This window comes from Myotis brandtii, unplaced genomic scaffold (genome assembly GCF_000412655.1).
Source record: "Myotis brandtii unplaced genomic scaffold, ASM41265v1 scaffold237, whole genome shotgun sequence".
Taxonomy (NCBI): Eukaryota; Metazoa; Chordata; class Mammalia; order Chiroptera; family Vespertilionidae; genus Myotis; species Myotis brandtii.
The window spans coordinates 6,143,891-6,168,824 of record NW_005358943.1 but is presented as its reverse complement, the minus strand read 5'-3'; the positions used below and the strand labels follow the sequence as shown (position 1 = coordinate 6,168,824).

The following is a 24,934-nucleotide window of genomic DNA, read 5'->3' as shown; positions in this document are numbered from 1 at the left end:
CCTGCCTGCCTGATCGCCCCTAACCACTCTGCCTGATCGCCACTAACCACTCACCTACCTGCCTGATCGCCTCTAACTACTTGCCTGCCTGCCTGATTGCCTCTAACTACTCGCCTGCCTGCCTCATTGCTCCTAACCACTCTGCCTGCCTGCCCGATCGCCCCTAACTGCCTCTGCCTCAGCACCCAGCCGCCACGGCTTCGTCGGGAAGGACGTCCAGAATGATGTCCAGAAGGTTGTTCGGCTGTCCGGTCTAATTAGCATATTATGCTTTTATTATTATAGATAGAATAAAATAAATGCCCGTGAGTCCACACTAATGTAAGTAACAGTAATAGATTATAACCTATAGAACAAAGTAAATGTCCATGAGTACATACTAATATAATTAACTGTGGGAGACAGGACAGCTCTTCCTTTAGGCAGAATTCTAATTAATAATGCATACAAGAGGAAAGAATGGAACTAGAAAAAAATAACCATTTGGCCAACACCACAGTAACAATTGTTGGAGGCAAAAAAACATCAAAGAATGCTAATACTAGTGGATAAAGCATGAGAAACAGATTAATTGCATAGCTTTGAATACTTATTACAAGGGGAAAAAATAGTAAATGCAGTTTAAAAAAAAAAAACCTGGCAAACAACACCATAAGCAAGTGATCAAATGTAACATCACCAGTATCCACATCATGTACCTGCAGATATGCCCTGAGAAGAGCAAAGAATCCTTTCCGTGCTATTCTTGTAAAAATGCATAACCTTAATCTAATCATGCAAAAACATCAGACAAATCCAATTCTACAAAATGACTGGCCAGTAATCTTCCAAAGGTCAAGGTTATGAAGACAAAGACTGCTAAAATATCCCAGGCTAGAAAAGACTAAGGAGATAACAACAAAATGCAACATGGGATTCTGGACCAGAAAAAGGACACTAGAGAGAAACTTGAAAAATTCAAATATGGTCTACAGATTAATTAACAGTACTCATCAGCATTAATTTCCTGGTCTAGGTAACTGTTCTATGGTTATATAAAATGATAATATTATGGGAAACTGGGTGAAGGTTATAAACTCTATTATTTTTGAAACTCTTTTGTAAGTTTAAAATTATTGATACACTATTCTCTACTTTTATGTAGGTTGACATTTTCTCATAAGTCTTTTAAATGAGGAGCATAAAGAACTTCTAGAAAAGCAAAATACAGTCAATGATATTAAAAACTCAATGGATTCATTATTAGGCACAGCTAAGAAAGAATTTGTTATATGAAAGGCAGATACAAAAATTAATCAGAAAGTAATTCAGATAGATATATAGATAATATAAAAGCAAAATTAAGAGGTATGGAGCAGAAAATCAGACAATCCATCATACATCAAACAAGCATTCCAAAGGAGACCCCAAAAATGAAGGAAAAGTAAGAAATAATGGATAATAATTTTCTAGAATTAAGTAACAATAATTATTAGACTTCTAGAAACATAGGTTATACGCAAGATAAAAAAAAATATAGCCACATCTAGACACAGGGTAGGCAAAGCTGAAAAATATAAAAAGTTAAGGGCTGCTTTTAAATAAGCGGCGGGGGAGGGGGGGGGCACCTTACAAAGCAACAATTAGAAAATAGTAGGCTTATTAAAACAACAATTAAAGTAATAATATCTTCAAAGAACTTAGAAAAATGTCACTTATAATTCTATAATCAATTATCATTTCAAGAATGAAGGCAAAATATATACATTTTTCAGATGAAGACCATGGGTTTACCATTATTTGCTGAAATATTAAAAAATATACTTCAAGCAGAAGGAAGCTGAACCCAGATGGATTAAGTGCAAAAAGTAATGGCAAAGTAAGAAATTGGTACAGTGAATAAATCTAAAAACACAGAATTTATAAAATCCTCCTTTAAATAAGCTACAATGTTGCATCTTTAAAATAATTCATTTGAAAAAACAATGACAACAAAAAAACATAGCTTCAGCAAGATACATTTTTCATGAAGAAGAAAGCACCACACATGGAATCAGAAAATCTCAACTAAGAATCTGGCTTTCTCTTATCTAATTTTGGCCAAAGGCCTTGGTTTCTTCAGCCAAAAAGTGAAGGCATTTAGCTAGAAGATCTGTAATATTCCGAACCAGTTCTAGATTTTATGGTTAGAAAATAGGGTTCCCCAATTACCAGCACATCTTTGAAAACAGAACTGTATGTGACATAAAACAAGCGTCAGTGAGTATATTTTTACAAAATGTGATCTTAATAACTTCTGTTGAAAAAGTAAAACTTTTAATTGTTTTTAAATAAACGACTGTAATCAAAGCCATACTGATTCAGAAATCATAAGTACTCATGCTAACATTTACATTTGCTTAGAAAATGCTTTCTCCCCTAACAATTAAAACTAATAGTATTATAAAAGAAAATGTAAAGTCCACACCCTCAAAAAAATATTTATTGAATACCTACTATGTGGCAGGAACTATTTTAGTCATCTGGGATATACTAGAGTAGAAAATAATCAAGATATGACAATTATATGTATACAATTGATGGAAATTATAAACCATTAATTTTCCTTTAAGTTAGGTCTACAAGGATTTTTAAAGTAGAACTTCTAGTGTTCTTAATATTATTCTTAGCAACGATAAAAATGTATTTTTTAATATATTTTTACTGATTTCAGAGAGGAAGGGAGAGGGAGAGATAGAAACATCAATGATGAGAGAGAATCATTGAGTTGCCTCCTGCACGCCCCCTACTGGGGATCAAGCCCACAACCCAGGCATGTGCCCTTTACCGGAATCGAACTCGGGACCCTTCAGTCTACAGGCCGACGCTCTATCCATTGAACCAAACTAGCTAGGGCTAAAAATGTATTTTTAAAATATACAGTTGACCCTTGAATAATATGAGTCTGAACTGTATGGGTCCACTTACATAAGGATTTTTCTCAATAAATACTATAAATATATTTTCCTTATGATCTTATTAATAACATTTTCTTTTCTCTGGCTTACTTTATTGTAATACAGAAATATAAAATGTGTTAATTGACTGTTAATGTTATCAGTAAGGCTTCCCACCAACAAAGGCCTATCAGTAGTTAGGTTTTTGGGGAGTCCAAAGTTGTATGTGCATATTTGACTGCATGGGGGTGGGAGTTGGGCCTAATCCCCTGCATTGTGCAAGGGTCAACTGTATATTAGTCAAAGCTGTTCAGTAGGAATTCACTTCTGACTGAATCACTAAAATTTAACTCTTTAAAAAATATCCAAAATGATCTGGAATATGAACAGATCCTTACAAAACAAAAAACCCTTGGGACTGCTTTATTTGTACATGAAACAGCAGTTCCTCAACATCACAAAGATTAGTACAGTCATTGTGGAACAGATTAAGGAACTCTATCATTAGGAGCAGCCATAATGTCAGGAATAAAGTAAGGATACAGCTTTCTGTAACTATGGTTGTTCATTTCTGTACCAATTTCTATACACATTTTCCTGTCCCTTATTCTGAATTGTACACTGCCAGTCAAAAAAGGGAAAAAAATCTCAGACTAATAGAGCCCAAATTTAGGGAGAGAAATAAAAATCATCTTTCAGTCTAGGCTAAATGGGCTGATTATACAAAGAACTCCATACATCCGAAAGCACACAGATGTCTGCACTAGTTCCCAGGGCTCAAACAATACTAGTCATTCAATAGCCTTCCTTTTACATAAGCTGATGTGAGAAAGCTCAGTCAGCTCTTCTGAACCTCATAACCCAGATCCTGGAACTCTAATAAAGCCTACATTTTTCCTCAGCACTGTTTTCATGTACTTTCTCTGGAAAGAAAACTTGATGTTTCCAAAAAAATAAATCTGGAAATCATTTCTTCTGTTTAATAAGTGATGTACTCAATCTAAAATTACTTTTCCATTAAAACCACAATCCTTAACACAAATCTAAATCAACATGAAAAACTGCTTGATAAAATATATTTTAAAATGCATGAGTTTGAAATATAATTTTTAACATATTTTTTATTGATTTCACAGAGGAATGGAGAGGTAGAGACAAAGATAGAAATATCAATGAGAGAGAATCATTGATCAGCTGCCTCCTGAGACATCAGCTAAAACATTTATAAGACCTGCCATCCAGAAGTAGAGCTCATTAGGGAATAAAATGATAATGATTAATTTACTAATTAAATTATTAGAACCTGAATAGTCAAAAGTTGTCTATAAATTCAGCACCGTGAATATGTACTATCACATAATCATTATCACATATAGTAATTATCAAATGCTGCTCCAGAGTTGTGATAATCAAGATATTTTATCCAGCCATCTTCCTTAAGAGTTCTATGGCTCCTCTAATTCCTTTAAAACTCTTCCCTTCTACATATACATACTACATAATGCAGACAAACATATTTTGAAGAAGGGAAAGTTCTTTCTCTCCCAAGTTTTCTGTCCTTAAATAGATAGTAAACCCTTAAAGGTATTATCCCTCTCTCTCCAACAAGAGTACAAAAAAGCAGCGCTCTAAACATACTAAACATTTAATAGATATTTGGGTGAATTTCCAACATCACTCTCACAGTTATAAGATTGAGTGTGTCAAAAAGAAAAAGAAATATTTACCTTTTCATCAAAATATTACCCCCCAATGACCACCAAAAAAACCCCGTGTATTCTACAAAGCAGTAACCTCAAAAACATTTCAACACTACCTGAGACAAACCTTGTTGGCAAAACACAGATTCCATTTCTCAAAAACATCTCGCAAATTCTCAACAACCAAATTTGTCAAATCAGTACAATTCACTGCACATCCAACAGCTGCAACCATCTCCATGAGATAGATACTCAACTCTTTTCCTACCACAAGAGTCACAAAAATAGTTTCTGATGCCTTATTAAGTGACCATCTGACTTTAGCATGTAATTTAACAGCCCTTTAAAAAATATATAATTTTTGTTATATAAAGTATATATAAATCAAAAAGAAAAAGAAATATTTACCTTTTCATCAAAATATTACCCCCCAATGACCACCAAAAAAACCCCGTGTATTCTACAAAGCAGTAACCTCAAAAACATTTCAACACTACCTGAGACAAACCTTGTTGGCAAAACACAGATTCCATTTCTCAAAAACATCTCGCAAATTCTCAACAACCAAATTTGTCAAATCAGTACAATTCACTGCACATCCAACAGCTGCAACCATCTCCATGAGATAGATACTCAACTCTTTTCCTACCACAAGAGTCACAAAAATAGTTTCTGATGCCTTATTAAGTGACCATCTGACTTTAGCATGTAATTTAACAGCCCTTTAAAAAATATATAATTTTTGTTATATAAAGTATATATATATAAAGCATATATAAATATATTTGTGTTTTCCAGAATCCTTTATCCTAAAATGTCACTACACTATTGCCCATGTTTTCTTTTATAGTCAAACAAATCTTTTCATTTTCCTACAACATGAAGGTAGCTGATGTTCAAAGGTAGCTGATGTTCCAAGGTACCTTCTTTAACCTTTGTCACCAAATAAGACCTGATATCAAGACAAAGGAGCACATATAAACCTTTCTTTCTTCCCTAAGTTTCGTTTTATTACATAATATTAATATCCTCCTTTTTATAAATGAGTTTTAAAACATTTTAACATACTTGAAAATAAAAGAAATCAAAATATTAAAATAGTTATTTACAGGTTATCTTTAAATTTTAATCAATTATTAGTAACTCACTTCAGGTTCATGTTGAGATAGTTATATATACTTAGCCATGACAGACCCTGGTATGGCAATGTATTCAACAGAGAAATATCAAGGAATGGTATATGGCAGGACTGAAGCACAGTAACAAAGAAGCATGTGGGAACACAGTTTACATTTTCTAATGGGATTTACCCACAGCTTTAAGTTTCCCTTTTCATTTTAAAATAAACCTTTATAGCAAATATATGTTTAGCTAACTGGAAATGAATTATTTAACAACTTAATTTTTATTTTTCATTCAATACTGACATTAAATAATACTTTAGAGTTTTATATAAAAGATAGTAGTATTACAAAATAACTATGTATATAAAAAATTACAAGATGCAGATGTTTCTATCATCTTGAGCTATCACTTTTGTTAAGTCTTCATTCCTTCTTCTCTGCCTTCTAATTATCCTCTCATAATTACAAAAAAATAAATGGAGAAGAAAAACCAAAACTATAAATTTGCAACATGAGAAACACAAAACTTACAGAAACACCTTACTATAAAAACCCAACATAAATTCCCACATTCAAGTGTACTTGACAAAGAAGCCCAAAAAATTTAACATTTGGTTTTGCTCTATTTTCTCTTGGGGGTGAGAGGGGTCTATGCTAGTGGAGAGAAATCAGGAGGAGATGCAATATCCGTTGTACATTACACAAAACTTACCCGCTTGAAGGATCTAAGGCAATAGCTCTAGGTTGATCCAACTCTTGCCAAAATAAAACTTTCCGTAAAGATCCATCTAGATTAGAAACTTCAATCCGATTAGTTTCAGAATCTGTCCAGTATAATTTTTCTCCAAGCCAATCGCATGCCAGCCCATCAGGAGATAATAATCCAGAAACAACAACATTCTGTACACTCTCAGTTTTGTTAAACTCTGTTCGTTTAATGGCTTCTTCGCTGACATCACTCCAGTATATCAAGCCATGACCAAACACAAAGTCCACCGCAGCTGCATCTTCCAAGCCTCCAACTACAATTGTAGCATTCTCTTTGCCATTTGTAGCATCAACCAATCGTAAGTCCCGTCTGTTTGCATAAAGTAACAAAGGGGCCGCTAGAACAAAACAAAAAAAAGATGTAAGTAAATGGAAGGAAATGTATTGTTCTTACAAACTGAATTTCAAATCAGCATCAGTGAATAAATACTATCAAAAAAAATAGTAAATAAATAGAAGCAATCTTAAAATATTTTCACAGCATCTTATTTATATTTTTTAAATATATGTTTATTGATTTCCGAGAGGAAGGGGGAGAGAGAGAGAGAGATAGAAACATAAATGATGAGAGAATCATTGATCAGCTACTTCCTACACGCCCCACATTGGGGATCAAGCCCGCAACCTGGGCATGTGCCCTGACCGGGAATCAAACTATGACCTCCTGGTTCAAAGGTCAACGCTCAACCACTGAGCCACACCAGCAGGCACTTTATAGCATTTTAGATATAAAAAGTTATAAGAGAGGAAATCAATTCTACCAGGACAATCTTTTCTTATTAAAATAGTCTGTCAGATAAAATTAAACAGTTTGACCCTACCAAGAACTGGCAAAGATATGGAGTCAGCAGAATGTTCATACTCTACTGGAGGGGGCTGAAGGGGGGGGGGGTGTAAAATGTACAGCTATCTTGGAAAACAGTTTGGCAGTTTCTTAAAAGATTAAAGATAAAGCCATGACCAGTGTGGCTCAGTTGGTTGGGCGTCATCCCGTGCATCAAAAGGTTGCTGGTTCGCCCAGCTGGCATGGCTCAGTGGTTGAGCGTCGGCCTATAAATAAGGAAGTCATGGTTCTATTCCCAGTCAGGGAACATGCCCAGGTAGTGGGCTCGATCCCCAGTGTGGGCGTGCAGGAGGCAGCTAATCAATGATTCTCTCTCACTATTGATATTTCTATCTCTCTCTCCCTCTCCCTTCTTCTCGGAAATCAATAAAAATATTTAATTTTTAAAAAAAGATTAAACATACAACCTACAGTATGATCCAGCCATATCACACTCAATAGAAATAAAAGCATATGTCAATACCAAGACCTGTACATAAATGTTCATAGCAGTTTATTTGTAATAACCCAAACTGGAATCAACCAAAATATCAACAAACTAATGGATTAATAAATTGTGATATATTCATACAATAAAAAGTAATGAACTATTTGTACAACTAATATGGGTGAATCTCAAAATGTATGGTGAAAGAAGTCAGACAAAAAAGAGTATATATTGCATAACTCCATTTATATAAAATGTTAGAAAATTCAAATTGTTTTAACAGAAAGCAGATCAGTAGTTGTCTGGAGGTGGGAGGAGAAAGTAAAAAAGAATGGGAAGCAGGGACTATAAAGGGGCATGAGAAAACTTTTGTGGGTGACGGCTACATTATATTGCCTATGATGATGGTTCCAGAGATGTATACATGTCAAAACTTATTTAATTTTATACTTTACATATGTGCAATTTATTGCAGAGCAATTATGCTATAATAAAACTGTTATATAAATAGTCGGGCAGAGAGAGTTCTTAATACAATTATTTTATTCTCTTATATTAATATTAGAATGACCTAATATCAAAACTAAACATAACATCTATCCTAAATAGTACTTTGAGAAAGCTGAAGCTACTATTAGGACTGAAGTAGTACAAATGTTATATTTGGGGTTTTTTAAAGGATCTGTTCCAAGCTTCAGACATTTACTTTCCTGGTATCAACAGTAACGATCTAGAGCACCACTACCCAACAGACTTTCTGTAATGACGTAAGTGTTCTCTCCACTATGCAATACAGTAGCCACCAGCCACATGTGACTATGGAGCACTTAAAATGTGGCTAGTGTGACAAAGAAATTAATTTTATTTAATCTTAATTCATTAAAATTTAAATAAACAAGTGGTTGTACAGAACAGGCTGAGGTCAAGAACACAAGTGAGGCAGCAAAAATAAGACCAGTTATGATGCACTAATCCACATGATCTTCTCTCACAATTACTTACTAAAGGTTTAAAATACGTCACCCAAAGCCAAGACCACATACCATTTAAAAGCAAACACTCCCTCTTTTAAGAAATTAATTTCAAAAAATTAAAATGCTCAAAAAAGTGCTAAGTAAGCCAATTTATGGACTATGTCTGCCAAATGGAGTTATGATGACCACTAATTTCATCTGTAAGTACAACAAACCTGAACTTCTCTTCTAAGCTTAAATCCAACGTTCTTAGTCAAAAACAAATGGGCAGAGAGCTTTTTCAAAAAATGACTAAGAGTCCTTTCCTTATCAGTGTATTTACTGCTGCTATTAGCAAATTAATAAATTACCCTCACATATTCACTATTTTTTAAATGGTTTTATTGATTTAAGAAACATTCATTGGCTGCCTTCTGCATGCCCACTTTTGGGGATTGAGCCAGCCACCCAGGCATGTATCCCCACTGGGAATTGAACCTACAACCTTTCAGTGCATGGGGCAATGCTCAACGGAGCCACACCGGCCAGGGACCTCACAGATTCACTTTTACCTCATTTCAGGCTTTCAAACATCACACTGATTTATCAGTCCCTACATGGGTATGTAAGAATCCTATTTTCCTTTAGTAACTTCCTACCAAACTTTCACTAGTCGCCTTTCTAAACGTTTTCTGTTGAAATAACCAGGCTGAATCTGTTAACCATTCAGATGAGCTTTAGAAACACCCAGACAGCCCTTGGTCTCTCTTCATTCCCTCACCCAACATTTAGTCCACAACTTTCATAAGACTACACATTAGAGCAAAAAAAATCTTAAAGGTCTCCTCCACAAATATTGTTGAGGACACTTCAGCCCTCATATTGACTTAGCAGGAAACACAATTATGCTTTTAAAAAAATGTAAAGGTAAAGAAAGGTCAAGAACTAGCTCTTTTATATCACCAGTGAGTTGTAAATTTCAAACTGAAGTTATAAGCTCTCTACCTGTGTCTATATGTCTTCATGTTATGTGTACGTATGCTATGTATATAAAATATTTCCCTACCTCCAGACAGTATTACCAATTATAATTTTAGATTACAAAATCCCTTAAATGAGTCCTATTCTGATATACTTGAAGATAAATGGGACCTCATATAAATTAAATATTCCTAGGATTTTCGGAAATTAAACTTCTTATACTTTCAAAGGTATTTTTACAGAAACTAACCCAAATGTTTTAAGAATTTGTTAACATTTAAACAAATCTTTGGCAAATAAGACTAGTTAAATATTGCTGGTTTAATAAAAACAGCTGTCTTTTGAGTTATCAGCATTAAGTATAACACAAGCATATATTTTATTCTACTTGAATATGTTTTTCCTAAACTTTTACAAATTTTTGATAGAGTAAACTTAGCATTTCATCTACATTTGTAGCTAGCCAAGTTAATTATTATTCTGACAAACTTTATTTCAACAGTTATTATGTTTTATAATAAGCAAACTTGAAGATAGCTTCCAAAATCTTTTAATAACTTAAAACTTTACACTTATGCTAAGGTGATTCATGGATATTCATTAAATACCTATGTCACTTCAAAGTAAGAGAGAACAGTGAAATATAGAAGCATCCCTATTTTATACAGTTGGTTGTGTTTTGTTTTTTTTTGCCTCTTATTTTTATGGTACCAAAAGCTTTATATATCTGAGTCTATTTCATGAACATACTCATTTTTGCTACATTAAGAAGTTGTACTATCACAAAGTATATGGCTATAAAAAGTTGTAAGATCTATATTCATAAGCTCTGCCAGTCTACTTTAGGCATATCACAGACAGTGCACAATTATTCACCTCATAGTTTTCTCTGAAAATAGTAGGTACTATAATTTTAAATTAGAATTTTATGCTAATGAGACTACTAAGAGAAATAGTGACAGAAAAGAACACTGTATGCAAAGTATGTAGGATGTGTTTTTAGTAAGGAAAAAGAGTCCGGCCGGTGTTGCTCAGTGGTTTAGTGTCATGATTCAATTCTGGTCAGGGCATATGCCTGGGTTGTGGGCTCAATCCCCAGTAGGGGGCATGCAGGAGGCAGCTGATCAATGATTCTCTCTCATCATTGATGTTTCTCTCTCTCTCTCCCTCGCCCTTCCCCTCTCTGAAATCAATAAAAAAAATATTTTAAAATTTTAAAATAAAAGAAATAAGGAAGAAGAAAACAGCCCTAAAGTAAAAATGACTAATTCCTTCAGAATGAGAAAGAGAAAAATGTAGAACAAAACCTGAATGGATATAGAAACTTATAAAGAGTTCATGAAAAAGGAATTTTGTTTGTTGTGGTAACAGCCAGCTAAGATTTCATGAGCTTATTTGTAAGGTTTTCAAAAAACACTTGAGTATCAAATATTAAATTGATGCAAAGCTAAAATTTGGTTTTCTATTAAAATGGCAAAATTTTCTTGGGTTATTGGTCTGCTCTTAATAAAGTTTATAAAAGGTTTTCTAAGTAATCTCCCTAGAAGGCGAAGATTCTTTGTGTTATCAGAATTTCCTGTGCTCAATGTTGACTTTGTCATGTCTGATTACAGTAATGCACAGCATAACAAAGTTTTGGTCAACAACACACTGTCTATGACAGTGGTCCCATCCTATATAATAAAAGCCTAATATGCAAATCGACCGAACGGTGGAACGACCAGTGGAACGACTGGTCGCTATGACACGCACTGACCACCAGGGAGCAGATGCTCAACGCAGGAGCTGCCCCCAGCCCGCAAGCGCCAGGCCAGCCAAGGCAGGTGCCAGCGGGGGCCCCCCGATCGCCCCGCCAGTCGCCCTACAGATCAGCCCTGATCGCTGGCCAGGCCTAGGGACCCTCCTCATGCACCTGGCCTCTAGTATGATTATAATGGAGCTGAAAAACTATCACCTAGTGACATCATAGCTGTCATAGCATTATGGTACAATGCATTACTTACATGTTTGTGGTAATGCTGGTATAAACAAATCTACTGCACTGCTAGTCATATAAAAGCATAGCACATAAAATTATGTATAACACATAACACTACATAATAATAATAATAATAAATGGCTGGTGAATTTACCATACTATACTTACCTTTTTTGTGTATGTACCGAAACCTGGGACTGAACCACTTTTTATCATTATTTTAGACTGTACTCCATCTACTTATTAAAAAATTTGCTACAAAACAGTATGCTGTTACACCAGCAGCAGCCTCATACATATTTACCACATGTCTTGATTGCATCATTTCCTCTTGCACTTGATTTAATCTCATGTTGTTTTATACAGAAACTTGCTGTATAGATAGGCTTATAGGCTAGGAGCAAAAGACTATCTATACCAGTGACATTCAACCTTTTTCATCTCATGGCACACATAAACTCATTACTAAAATTCTGCAGCACATCAAAATTGTATTTTTTGCCAATCTGATTCCAAAAAGGTATAATTTTGATTCATTCATACTGGACGGCTATTGTTGTATTGGCTGTTGTCATTTTTTTATTTGACAATCTAAGAGAAAAGAGGTCAGTGCCTCTGACTAAAATAGTCAGGTATTGAATGTTTTAAAAATTCTTGCAGGCCCTGGCCATTGTGGCGCAGTTGGCTGAGTGTTGTCCCATTAACCCCAAGGTCACAGGTTCAATTTCCTGTCAGGGCACATACCCAGATTTCCAGCTCGATCCCAGATAGTCGGGGTACATACAGGAGGCAGCCAATCGATGTTTCTCTCTCTCTCTCTCTCTCTCTCTCCCCGCCTTCCTCTCTCTCTAAAAAATTCAATCAAAACATTTTTTAAAAATTCTTACAGCACACCAGTTGAAAATTGCTGGGTTCTGTATCCCATTTAGCCTAGGTGTGTAGTAGGCTATCCTATCTAGGTTTATGTAAGTATACTCTATGACGTTTGCACAATGACATAAGCACCTAATGATGCATTTCGCAGAACATATCCCCACCAAATTGTAATATAATGTTAATCATTACATTAAGCAGAGCATGACTGTACTTACATAAACAAAGTCTTCTCAATTTTGAAAAAGCTAAGGTTCTTTACCATCATGTTCCCCCCCTATGTAAACTTATAAAAAAGATTTTTGGCACTTTGGTTAAATAGGTAGTCATGTATTTTTTCTCATGACCTATTTAATCAATTTTTCAAACCTCTTGATTTTTTACATTCTGTCTTTTCAAAATCAAATGGTCCCTTGAGGTTCACAAGAATTTATTCTTTCACCTGGTAAAAGAGAGGTGTTAAAAATAATTAGGTTTATTTGATCGATGTCATGATTTGCATGCGAAGCATTGTCAAATCAAAAGAGATTACCCTCCCCAAGGTTAAATCTGTATGGGTAAAATGTTAATATGATTAGTTCAGAAATTGTATATTGTTCCCAGAAATTAATTAGTACTCTAACTGTCCATGATGTTTCTATTTATTAAGAGTCCCAGGGCTGCTTTGCCTAATATTAAACAACAGTATAGTATCACAAGTCATAATTTCAGTTATACTTTTTATATTTTATATTAATAACATATTTATGTCAAGTTGGTCACAATCTGACTTCTTTAATTTGAATACAGCATACTCTAGATAGCTAACTGGGGATTCACATCACTTACTTTATGGACTTTTATTACACAAATGTTTAGGACACAGACTTACTCTTCTTTAAAAGAATGTTAATAATTATATTTTGTCTAAAACTGCTTTGGCCCTGGCTGGTTTGGCTCAGTAGATAGAGCCTGCGGACTGAAGGGTCCCAGGTTCGAGTCCAGCCAAGGGCCCGTGCCCAGGTTTCGGGCTCAATCCCCAGTGGGGAGTGTGCAGGAGGCAGCCGATCGATGATTCTCTCTCATCATTGATGTTTCTGTCTCTCTCTCCTTCTCCTCTCTAAAATCAATAAAAATATATTTTAAAAAATAACTTAATGCTTTCAACCTCTAATGAGAGTCATTGTAATATATAAAAAATATAAAAATAAAAAAACTGCTTTGGATTGACTTGATTTTGGTTTGTATGTCACAAAAACAAACTTCATTGTCAACTGCATTTTTTTTTTTTTCAGAGAGGAAGGGAGAGACAGAAACATCAATGATGAGAGAGCATCATTGATCTGCTGCCTCCTGTACAAGCCCACAACCTGGGTATGTGCCCTTACCGGGAATTGAACTGTGCGCTCCTGGTTCATAGGTCAACACTCAACCACTGAGCCATGCTGGCCGGGCAATTGTATTATCTTTTTTATTAAAAATTCTCATCAGATCTTTCACTTTTAAAAGTATCAGTAATAAGTTAATCACCATCATTTTTTAAGTCTTTTGTAATCTACAGATAGTTTTTTGGTTTATTCCAATGATTCCCTGAAAGTGCTTACACATGAGCTATAGGCCAGAGTGTTTGTCTTCAACTATAAAAAAAAGGACTGTTGAAAAATGACTATACCAGGTACTCTTGGGCACAGGCCTCTGATGGCATCACTTAAATAACTTTGAGGCTATATCAGTGGACTGAGTCAGGATTTCCCAAAAGCTAGTGGATAAACAGATGGATTCAGGAAACTGCTAACCCAAGATCTAGCAGAACAAGAATTAATTACATAGGACTGAATAAACTGATGAAGGATTATTATGGGCTTTGTTAAAATATTGCTGATGCTTTAATGTCCTGTTTTTTAGATATAAGGAACTCCTGTCTCTTTAAGCTACCTATAACTTATTAACAATTTAAGCAAACTATCCCTTTGTAAACAAAAATGAAACATTTACCTTTTTCTCCCTGCCTGACACCTCCGTAATTCAAAGATTCTTATTGAGTATTCATATTCTCAGGCCAATATAATTATTTGCATAGGATCAGGAAGAGTCTGTCCTCCTCGTTGGAAACACTGGTTATACATTCAAGGCTTTGACTGGAATGCCATATTTGAAAGTGGTGCTCATTTAATCAAATATGATCAGACACTTTTAGGGCGCTATGGCTGACTTTACCAAGTCAATGCTTACTTGCAGTCCTCATAGGAAAACTGGACTGATACCTACTTACAGAGTTTCCAGACTTACAGGTGAAGTAAGCAAGGTCACTTCTAGGCAGGCTCAGGAATCCTAAGATACTAAGATACTTTGAGAACTTAAGAAATTCACCCAAATCTATAGATACTGCAAATGAAACATGATGGTGATTTTTTAGCTTGGCTTCCTGGACTCAATAGGCTTTTATGAAAGTCCAATCCAAGATTCCTTATAAAAACTTCCAGCAAAGCAAATGTAAAAGGCCTAACCTACATAAATAACCAGGCCAAATCTAATGAGACCAACTTCACAATGACTCTTATTTTATCCCATTGTGGACTAAATATTTGTGGCGCCCACTCCCAATATATATGTTGAAATCCTACATCCTCTCATGTGATAGGATTAGGAGGCAGGAGCTTCAGGAGGTAATTAGGATTAGATCAAGTCATGAGGGTGGAGTCTCGTGAATGGAATTAGTATAAGATTCAAGAAAGAGCTTACTTCCTCTCTCTGCTCTCCACCTTGTGAGAACATAGAGAGGTCAGCAGTCTGCAAGAAGTAGATCCTCACCAGAACATGACTATTCTGGCACCCTGACCTTGGACTTCCTGCCTCCACACATAAAAAATAAGTTTCTGTTCTTTGTAAGCCACCCAGTCTATACTATTTTTGTTTATAGCAGCTTGAACTAAAACATATCCCTAATAATGACAAATTTTGTTTTAAACAACAGGAAGCCTGACCAAGTGCTCACAACTGCTCATTACTTACCCACTGACTTGACTTGACCAAACTTTAGTCAAGCTTTCTCCTTTCCCACAATCCCCTAAACTTTGGCTTGCTCTAAATTTAAGCTAGTACACATAGAACTTTTTCCCTTAATAGTTCATTCCAAGCATCAGCTGACTGCAGGAAATAAAAAATTCCATTTATCATGCAATCTGCTCACCCCCACCCACTTGGCCCACATGCCTACAAAATTCCTTCTAGCCATTCTCTATAAAAGAAGTCTTTCTGTGTTTGATTTTGAGATCCCTGCAAATCTGGCTATTAGAAATTTTCCCTATTGTAATAATAATTTTCCCTATTGAATGAAAGTCTCTCCTTACCTAAATCCAGAATTGTTTTTATTTAACCATAATGACAAACCACCCATTTGCAAACTACAAAATTACGCTAACAATTATTTTCCTCTTTCAAAGGTGATTGGTATCATTTTCAAAACCATAAGGCCCAGATAAAATTAGGTACATACAAAAAGCACTGCAATATAAAATTACTGTCCAGACCAGCAATCTGGCCTTAGGTTAGTAATTCATCTTTCTAATTCATAAAATGAAGAGGTTGGGCCAGGTAATTTCTAATATCCCTTCTGTCCTAGATATGAATTTGGTAAAAAGGTTTAACTGGGACAAGGCTGTTCATAAGTCAATACACAGAAATAACATGCTGGTGACCTACTCAGTGTTTCTCCAGAAAAAAAAAAAAATAGGAACATAGATTTTTTTAAGACTATTTCTTTAACTTCAAAAACAGATTTCAGAAATAATTTCTCAAGATAAAAATTCCAATGATCAAACCCACACTCATTCAAAAGTACTCCATATGTCCATACAATGGAATATTATTCAGCCATAAAAGTGAATTTTCGAAATATTGATAATGCTACCACATAGATGAACCTCGAAAACATTATGCAAGAGAAAGAAGCCAGATACAAAAGGCCACATACGGTATGATCCCATTCATATGAAATGTTCAGAATAGGCAAATCCATAGAGATAGAAAATAGATTAGTGGTTTCCAGAGACTGGGGGGAGGGGGAATGGGAAATGACTGCTAAGGGGCATGGGGCTTCTTCTTGAGGTGATGAAAATGTTCTAGAATTAGATAGTGGTGATGGTTGTACAACCTTGTAAATATACTAAAAACCACTGAACTGGATACTTTTAAAATGAACTTTATGGTATATGAATTATAAGAACTATAATTAAAAGAAATATCTTGTGAGGTAGTGTGGCCGAGTGGTCTAAGGCGCTGGATTAAAAGAAATATCTTTTTTAAATAGTGGGTTAAAAAAGTACTTGAGCACATTAATTATACTATCGATGTAATAGTTAAATCCTAAAACCAGAAAATGTTACATAGCCCACATTTCAAGTTCAAACTCAGTTATAAATATGATTTATGTCTATTATGATTAGTTTTTCCTAATTTGTGCTAAAAAAACTTTATAGTAATTACAAATTTATAATTTAACCATGTCTAATAAAACACAAAATGAAACTCCAAATAAGACTGTATAAACATGAAAAATCACATCTTTTTATATTGCTTTAAATATAAAATTTAGAATACCTAATATGTGCAAAGCTCTGGTACATTGTGGTATATGAAAGAAAAAACTCTACTCTTGAAACACCTTTTATCTCACAAAGGGCTGTTGTCCTCACTGGCATAAATCAAGAAACTGTTACAAATAAATATCATATATTGTGTAGATAAGAGTTCATGCTAATGAAGGTCAGCTGTTAGCTTTCCCAGACTTGCAAAATATGCTGTCTTTAAATTGATAGATGGACATAGGCAAATTACACCCCCCATAAAGCTGGTCAATAATGAGAAAGACTTCTATCCCTAAATCCTTTACTTGATGTGGCTTTGGTCCAGGAGTGATCAAGTGATGACTAACTAAGGCCATTAGAGAAAATGCCTTCCTGGTCAAACATAAATTATTTGATAAAGGTACAGTTTTCCAGTATCTGAGTAACTATTTTCTTGAAAAATATGACCATTGCTGACCACATTCACCTCTGCATTTTTATTTTTACCAAGAATCTAATCGACTTTCAGAGACCAAGATGGCGGCATAGGTAAACACCGGAGACTGCTGCCGCAAACAACCACTTCAAAAATACAATAAAAGACGGGGCCCACATGCCTACAAAATTCCTTCTAGCCATTCTCTATAAAAGAAGTCTTTCTGTGTTTGATTTTGAGATCCCTGCAAATCTGGCTATTAGAAATTTTCCCTATTGTAATAATAATTTTCCCTATTGAATGAAAGTCTCTCCTTACCTAAATCCAGAATTGTTTTTATTTAACCATAATGACAAACCATCCATTTGCAAACTACAAAATTACGCTAACAATTATTTTCCTCTTTCAAAGGTGATTGGTATCATTTTCAAAACCATAAGGCCCAGATAAAATTAGGTACATACAAAAAGCACTGCAATATAAAATTACTGTCCAGACCAGCAATCTGGCCTTAGGTTAGTAATTCATCTTTCTAATTCATAAAATGAAGAGGTTGGGCCAGGTAATTTCTAATATCCCTTCTGTCCTAGATATGAATTTGGTAAAAAGGTTTAACTGGGACAAGGCTGTTCATAAGTCAATACACAGAAATAACATGCTGGTGACCTACTCAGTGTTTCTCCAGAAAAAAAAAAAAATAGGAACATAGATTTTTTTAAGACTATTTCTTTAACTTCAAAAACAGATTTCAGAAATAATTTCTCAAGATAAAAATTCCAATGATCAAACCCACACTCATTCAAAAGTACTCCATATGTCCATACAATGGAATATTATTCAGCCATAAAAGTGAATTTTCGAAATATTGATAATGCTACCACATGGATGAACCTCGAAAACATTATGCAAGAGAAAGAAGCCAGATACAAAAGGCCACATACGGTATGATCCCATTCATATGAAATGTTCAGAATAGGCAAATCCATAGAGATAGAAAATAGATTAGTGGTTTCCAGAGACTGGGGGGAGGGGGAATGGGAAATGACTGCTAAGGGGCATGGGGCTTCTTCTTGAGGTGATGAAAATGTTCTAGAATTAGATAGTGGTGATGGTTGTACAACCTTGTAAATATACTAAAAACCACTGAACTGGATACTTTTAAAATGAACTTTATGGTATATGAATTATAAGAACTATAATTAAAAGAAATATCTTGTGAGGTAGTGTGGCCGAGTGGTCTAAGGCGCTGGATTAAAAGAAATATCTTTTTTTAAATAGTGGGTTAAAAAAGTACTTGAGCACATTAATTATACTATCGATGTAATAGTTAAATCCTAAAACCAGAAAATGTTACATAGCCCACATTTCAAGTTCAAACTCAGTTATAAATATGATTTATGTCTATTATGATTAGTTTTTCCTAATTTGTGCTAAAAAAACTTTATAGTAATTACAAATTTATAATTTAACCATGTCTAATAAAACACAAAATGAAACTCCAAATAAGACTGTATAAACATGAAAAATCACATCTTTTTATATTGCTTTAAATATAAAATTTAGAATACCTAATATGTGCAAAGCTCTGGTACATTGTGGTATATGAAAGAAAAAACTCTACTCTTGAAACACCTTTTATCTCACAAAGGGCTGTTGTCCTCACTGGCATAAATCAAGAAACTGTTACAAATAAATATCATATATTGTGTAGATAAGAGTTCATGCTAATGAAGGTCAGCTGTTAGCTTTCCCAGACTTGCAAAATATGCTGTCTTTAAATTGATAGATGGACATAGGCAAATTACACCCCCCATAAAGCTGGTCAATAATGAGAAAGACTTCTATCCCTAAATCCTTTACTTGATGTGGCTTTGGTCCAGGAGTGATCAAGTGATGACTAACTAAGGCCATTAGAGAAAATGCCTTCCTGGTCAAACATAAATTATTTGATAAAGGTACAGTTTTCCAGTATCTGAGTAACTATTTTCTTGAAAAATATGACCATTGCTGACCACATTCACCTCTGCATTTTTATTTTTACCAAGAATCTAATCAGTAACTTTAGGCCTAGTGTCAACTAATAACTTAAAAATGCACTTAATTTTTTATTTTTGCCTGAAAATGTGGTTGAACTTCTCATCCACGATTTCCTATCCCTTGCAAGCAAGGTATCACAGAAACAAAAATTAGCAACTCATCTTACAGCTAACAGAATCACAGCATTGAAGTATCAGTAATTTTCATCAAATTCAACCCAGGCACATTTCAATATTTTCCAGTCCCACATCTGAGTTTCTTGAACCTTTTATGAGGATAACACAAGCTTGAGAAACAAAAGTATATCCTAATAATATCAAGTAACACTGTTTTTATTGTATTTATGATGAATTATATTTAAAATGAGTAATTTCAAGGACAAATACCCTATTCTTAGATTGCCCAGTCCATGTATTTGATTAAGTTTCAAAGTTATTCACATGGAGCAGTGTTCTGTTCATTATGTTGGGCTCATTTTACAGAAGATACTAGGAATGGTGAAACGTGCAATGCAAGTAAATGCAGTGTAGCATTTACTGATCCTACAGGGAAAAGTACATCAACTGAACAATTTTAATCATTGTAAACAAAAAATACAGTAAAATTTCTCAATTAGAAAATGTCTTGATAAAATTATTTTGCCCATAGTTAAATAAGTAAATAAGTATCTCAATCAAATGAACTATTTCTCCTCTAGCATTTTTATAATAATCACCTAAAACAGTGTTAAAGTTGCAATCCTTTAGAAGGTAAAATAAATCTAGTAGATAGTGGCCATCTTATTTATATAAAACAAAATAGAAAATATCAGAAGAGTCAAAAAGGTTAAAAACCACTGACCAAAAACTATTGAGTACCTAAAACAGTGTCTGGCACTTAAATGTTTTCCTGAGCATTAATATTTCTTTTAATTTAGCCATGTTAATAATAGTGACCAATTGCCCTAGCCGGTTTGGCTCAGTGGATAGAGTGTCAGCCTGTGGACTGAAAGGTTCCTGGTTCGATTCCCGTCAAGGGCACATGCCCAGGTTGTGGGCTCAACCCCCAGTAGGGGGTGTGCAGGAGGCAACCAATCAATGATTCTCTCATCATTGATGTTTCTATCTCTCCCTCTCCTTTCCTTTCTGAAATCAATAAAAAAATTAAAAAATAAAAATAATAGTGACCAATTATTCAAAGTCTACTATGGACTGTGCACTGTACTACCCATTTATAAACATTATCTCATCAGTTCCCAGTCACCTTGTAAGGTATTCCCATCTAACAGAAGAAACGAAAGCTAAATAACTTGCCCAAGGATACATAAAGTGGTAGAAGATTTGAACTTGGTTAGTCAACAAAACCCATACCTTTCTATTATAGTGCTTTCCTTTATAATCTTCTCCAAATATAAATTTGCAATAAAATTTCCATGATGGAAATAAATTTTCTCATTAGTTGCCCATGGCCTAAACAGAACCATAATCTGTGTTGTTTATCCAATATGTTCAAATTATAAGTTCACATAAAATATTTTCCATTTATATACTACTTCACAGAATCTTTTTATATTCAAAAAAGGAGTCATTTCTGATAGCCAAACATGTGTAACTATATGAAAACAGTATTTCAGTTCAACAAATAGAAAAACCTCCAATTAAAGCAAAAAAAAGAAAGAAAGAAAAGAAAAATTGAACCATGCGAAATCATTTTTAGGCTGGTTATAACACTGAGCTGAAACCTTAAATTTCAAAACCAAATTATTCCTTAGCCAGATGAGGAAACCTTAAAGTAAGTAGTGATGAAAATATCAGATTCAACTACTGTATATGGAACTGTCATCAAATATCAATTCACATGAATCACCCAATGCTTGAAGGTTCCCTTGAACCTTCCCTTCAAGGTTCCCTGAGTTGCTTGGAACAAAGGTTCAGCAGAATGTTAAAAAGATTCATGTTAAAATGTATTGTCAAGTTTGAGAATAGTGGGTTAAACAAAGTTAGAACTGGTCTTTCTACCTGGGGATGCCTGAGCCCTTAATATGTACATATGAATAATGAATCTCCAAAAGAAGGATTCATTATCCTAATGAAGATAAGGTGTACAGAGATTAAGTGACTTATCCAAGGTCACACGACTAGCTAATGGCAAATTTAGAACCTAATTCTCCAGATTCCCACTCCAAAATTCATTCTACCTCCGCGAGACTTCATCATACCTAATATTTAAAAAACCTTTCCAAAGGTCACTTTAAAAAAAAAAGTTTTTATTGATTTTTAGAGAGGGAGAAGGAAAGGTAGAAACACTGATGAGAGAGAAACATCATGGAATGGCTGCCTCCTGCATGCCCCCCACTTTGGGGATCGAGCCCCCAACCCTGACCAGGAATTGAACTGGTGACCTCTTGGTTCATGAGTCAATGCTCAACCACTGAGCCACACCAGCAGGGCCCAAGGATCACTTTTATAAAAATGTAAGATGACAAACAATAGTGGCTTATCCTGAAAGTATTTACCACAACCCCACCAAAACAAGTAACCAAAAAACAAAGGTAAGTAGCAAAGAATTTTTATAAAACAACAAAAGCCTCTCCTCCTCACAGTAAACTGGGACATGGTATTTACAGATTATACACACTAGTGGTATCCAAAACATATATTCTTATAAAAATATTTCCTCTAGAAAATAAGAGATATAATATTTTCTAATCAGTACCTAGATGGAACTAAGAGAATGGCAAAAATGACAACCTAGATTGTGAGGTACATCAGAGCAGCAACCATGTCTATTTTGCTCACCAATATACCAGAGCTGGATATATAGTAGGTACTCTATACATACATATTTGCTGAAAGAATGAACAATAAATCCCTGCTCTACCATTAATTAGCTGTAGGATATTGATCAAGGTATAATCTCTCTGAATCTGAGTTTCCCCATTTGCAAATAAAGCTGTTAGACCAAAATGATCAATATCTCTTCTATCTTTAAGAATTCATGAATCTTAAACAAATAAAATCTCAAATCCCCAGCATTTGAGGATATGTCCACAATCAAAAATTTTAACAAAAAGTAACATTTGCAGGTCACTTCACATTCATTACTTCATTCATTACACCCAATAAACCTGCAAATTAGAGCAATATTACTATCTATATTTTACAGGTAAAGAAACTGAGGGCCAGAAAAATTGACTGACTAGACCAGAAATACAAAGTGAAATATGGAGTTTAAACCCAGGATTTTAGGATTGAAATCTCCAATTCTTTCCATTACATCTCTAGTGATAGGGACAGAAACACAGCGTAGATGACAACTGCATTATTTCCTGACTTTCAGCTACTAATATAACAGGGTTACAGGACAAAAGGTCTCCCAATTCTCTCATCATCCCATCTTCCCAATGTTAAAGCTTCAACTCTTCTGTGAAGAAAAATGACTTTAAATGCAACAAATTAATCACATTTTTCTCCTTGGAGCCTAAGTTAACTAATATCACTATTATAAAAGAGAATGACATTATTAAATAATGAAAAGAATCTAAATTATGAATCAAAATCTTTCACATCAAAAGATAGTTTTAGTTCAAATAATATGTATTTACAGTCAAGTACTGTTAAATTCAAAGACCACCTTATACCATTATTATGCTACATTTAAAATGAAAACTCCACTTCTGGAAACTTTGTTTGCTAGTGGAAATGAGGCTATTTAAACCACTAATTCTTAGGTCTTGTTACAATATTACCATACTTCAAAATAATACTTCAAGTGCAACATCTCTTAATTCCAATAATGATAGGCTCAAACTTGGTGTTAAAATAAACAAATGGCATTAACATCATACCCTTCCCCTCCAAAAAATACAATTGGGCAACCAGAAGCATGTTGGCTTATGGATTTAAATGTCCCCTTTAACTTATCAGCAGACTCCCATATTTATTAACATTATTAACTTTCTGTCTTAAAATATATAGACATATGCGATGATTAATATAATTGTTTCTCACAGCTATGGCAAAACCCCCTTTCAACAGAGAATATACTATACTAAAATAAACACATTTATTAAAACAAAACCCCCTTTCAACAGGGAGTATACTATACTAAAATAAGCACATTTATTAAACCTCTCTGGTACCTAACACCACATTAAATCCACTGCCAAGAAAATTAAATGAGCATTATCTTTCTGGGGTTTGCATGTGGAAACAGTTTGGAATATGCTTAGTGGGTCCTAATTATTAAATATAAGTCGCTATAAGTATAAGTAAATATAAATAAATACAATAATCCTGCAGAAGAGTAAAGAAAAGAATTTTCTCCAAAAAAAAAAAGGAAAGAAAAAAAGAAAGAGAAAAAAGGTCACTCACACTCATCCGAAATATATACACGCAGAAAGGGCACACCTGGCTCATTTATATCACAAGATCGTTTAGTTACTATATCGTGTTCTCTAAACTTCAGTCCGTTCTGGAGGTTTAACAGAAGTTTAGTTTTGTTTTGTTTTTAAATTAACAGCTAAAAATCTCCACTGACTCAAGAGGTCTCATGCCTGAAAAGAAATGACCATGAACACGAGTGAGAATTTTGACAATACCCAAAGCTACTACGAGCCCCTCGCATCAATGAGGACTTGGATTCCTCTGCTGGTAAATACTCAGGAGCATCAGACGCATCACCACCCTCCACACTGCTAAGTTCGAGAGGAGCCGTGGAAATCTTCCCGGCCAGTCTAACCCAGTGAACTGTCACAAAATAAAAGTCGCGGCATATGTGACAGAGCCACCGAATGCACGCGGTTCTCAGAGCCAAGGATCCAGACTCGGCTCGGCTCGTCACCCAACTGCCCCGCCGTCCCCTGGGGAGCGCACGCAGCAAGGGATACTGAGGTCCCGGACCCAGGCTCCTTCCCGCACCAGGATGACTTTCCCGGTTCGTGCCCACCGCACACTTGCAAGCTCCGAAAATAGCGGCCGGTCGCGAACACCGGGGAGTGCAGGGGCAGCGTTCCCGGTTCATTGTGGGCTGAAGCCCAGGGGACTCCCGGGGCCGAACCGCTCGCCCTATAACCTCGGAGCCCCTTTCCAACTGCGCTCTCACCCGGGATCATCCTATACCCAACGGAAGCCACGGATGAGCTGCAACAAGGCCTGGAGAAATAGTCAGAGGGGCCCTAAAAGTTCACGGGAAAGTGGGGGCTCCGCGGGAGGAGACCCACCTTAAAGCATCTTGGGCTCCAATACTCTCAAAGCCAAAATACATGCACAGACCCTCCTCCCTCCCTGAGGACTCCAGGCAGACGGAGACGCGCCGACCCTCAGCCACGCCGACAGCGCGGGGCTGCAGGGGTTCCCTCCTCCCAGCAGCCGGGC

At 35.2% G+C, this 24,934-nt stretch overlaps 1 protein-coding gene across 1 annotated transcript in view; it reads right to left on the bottom strand.

The window, feature by feature from the left end:
- LRP6 (low density lipoprotein receptor-related protein 6) overlaps positions 1-24,687 on the bottom strand; it is a 134,965-nt gene extending 110,278 nt beyond the window's left edge. The window contains exons 1-2 of the mRNA XM_014540204.1: positions 24,507-24,687; positions 6,452-6,845 (exon numbers count right to left, since the gene is read on the bottom strand). Coding sequence (XP_014395690.1) covers positions 6,452-6,845; positions 24,507-24,672 — 560 coding nt within the window. The 5' untranslated portion in view covers positions 24,673-24,687. The remainder of the gene's footprint in view (positions 1-6,451; positions 6,846-24,506) is intronic.
- Between the last annotated feature and the right edge of the window lie 247 nt (positions 24,688-24,934).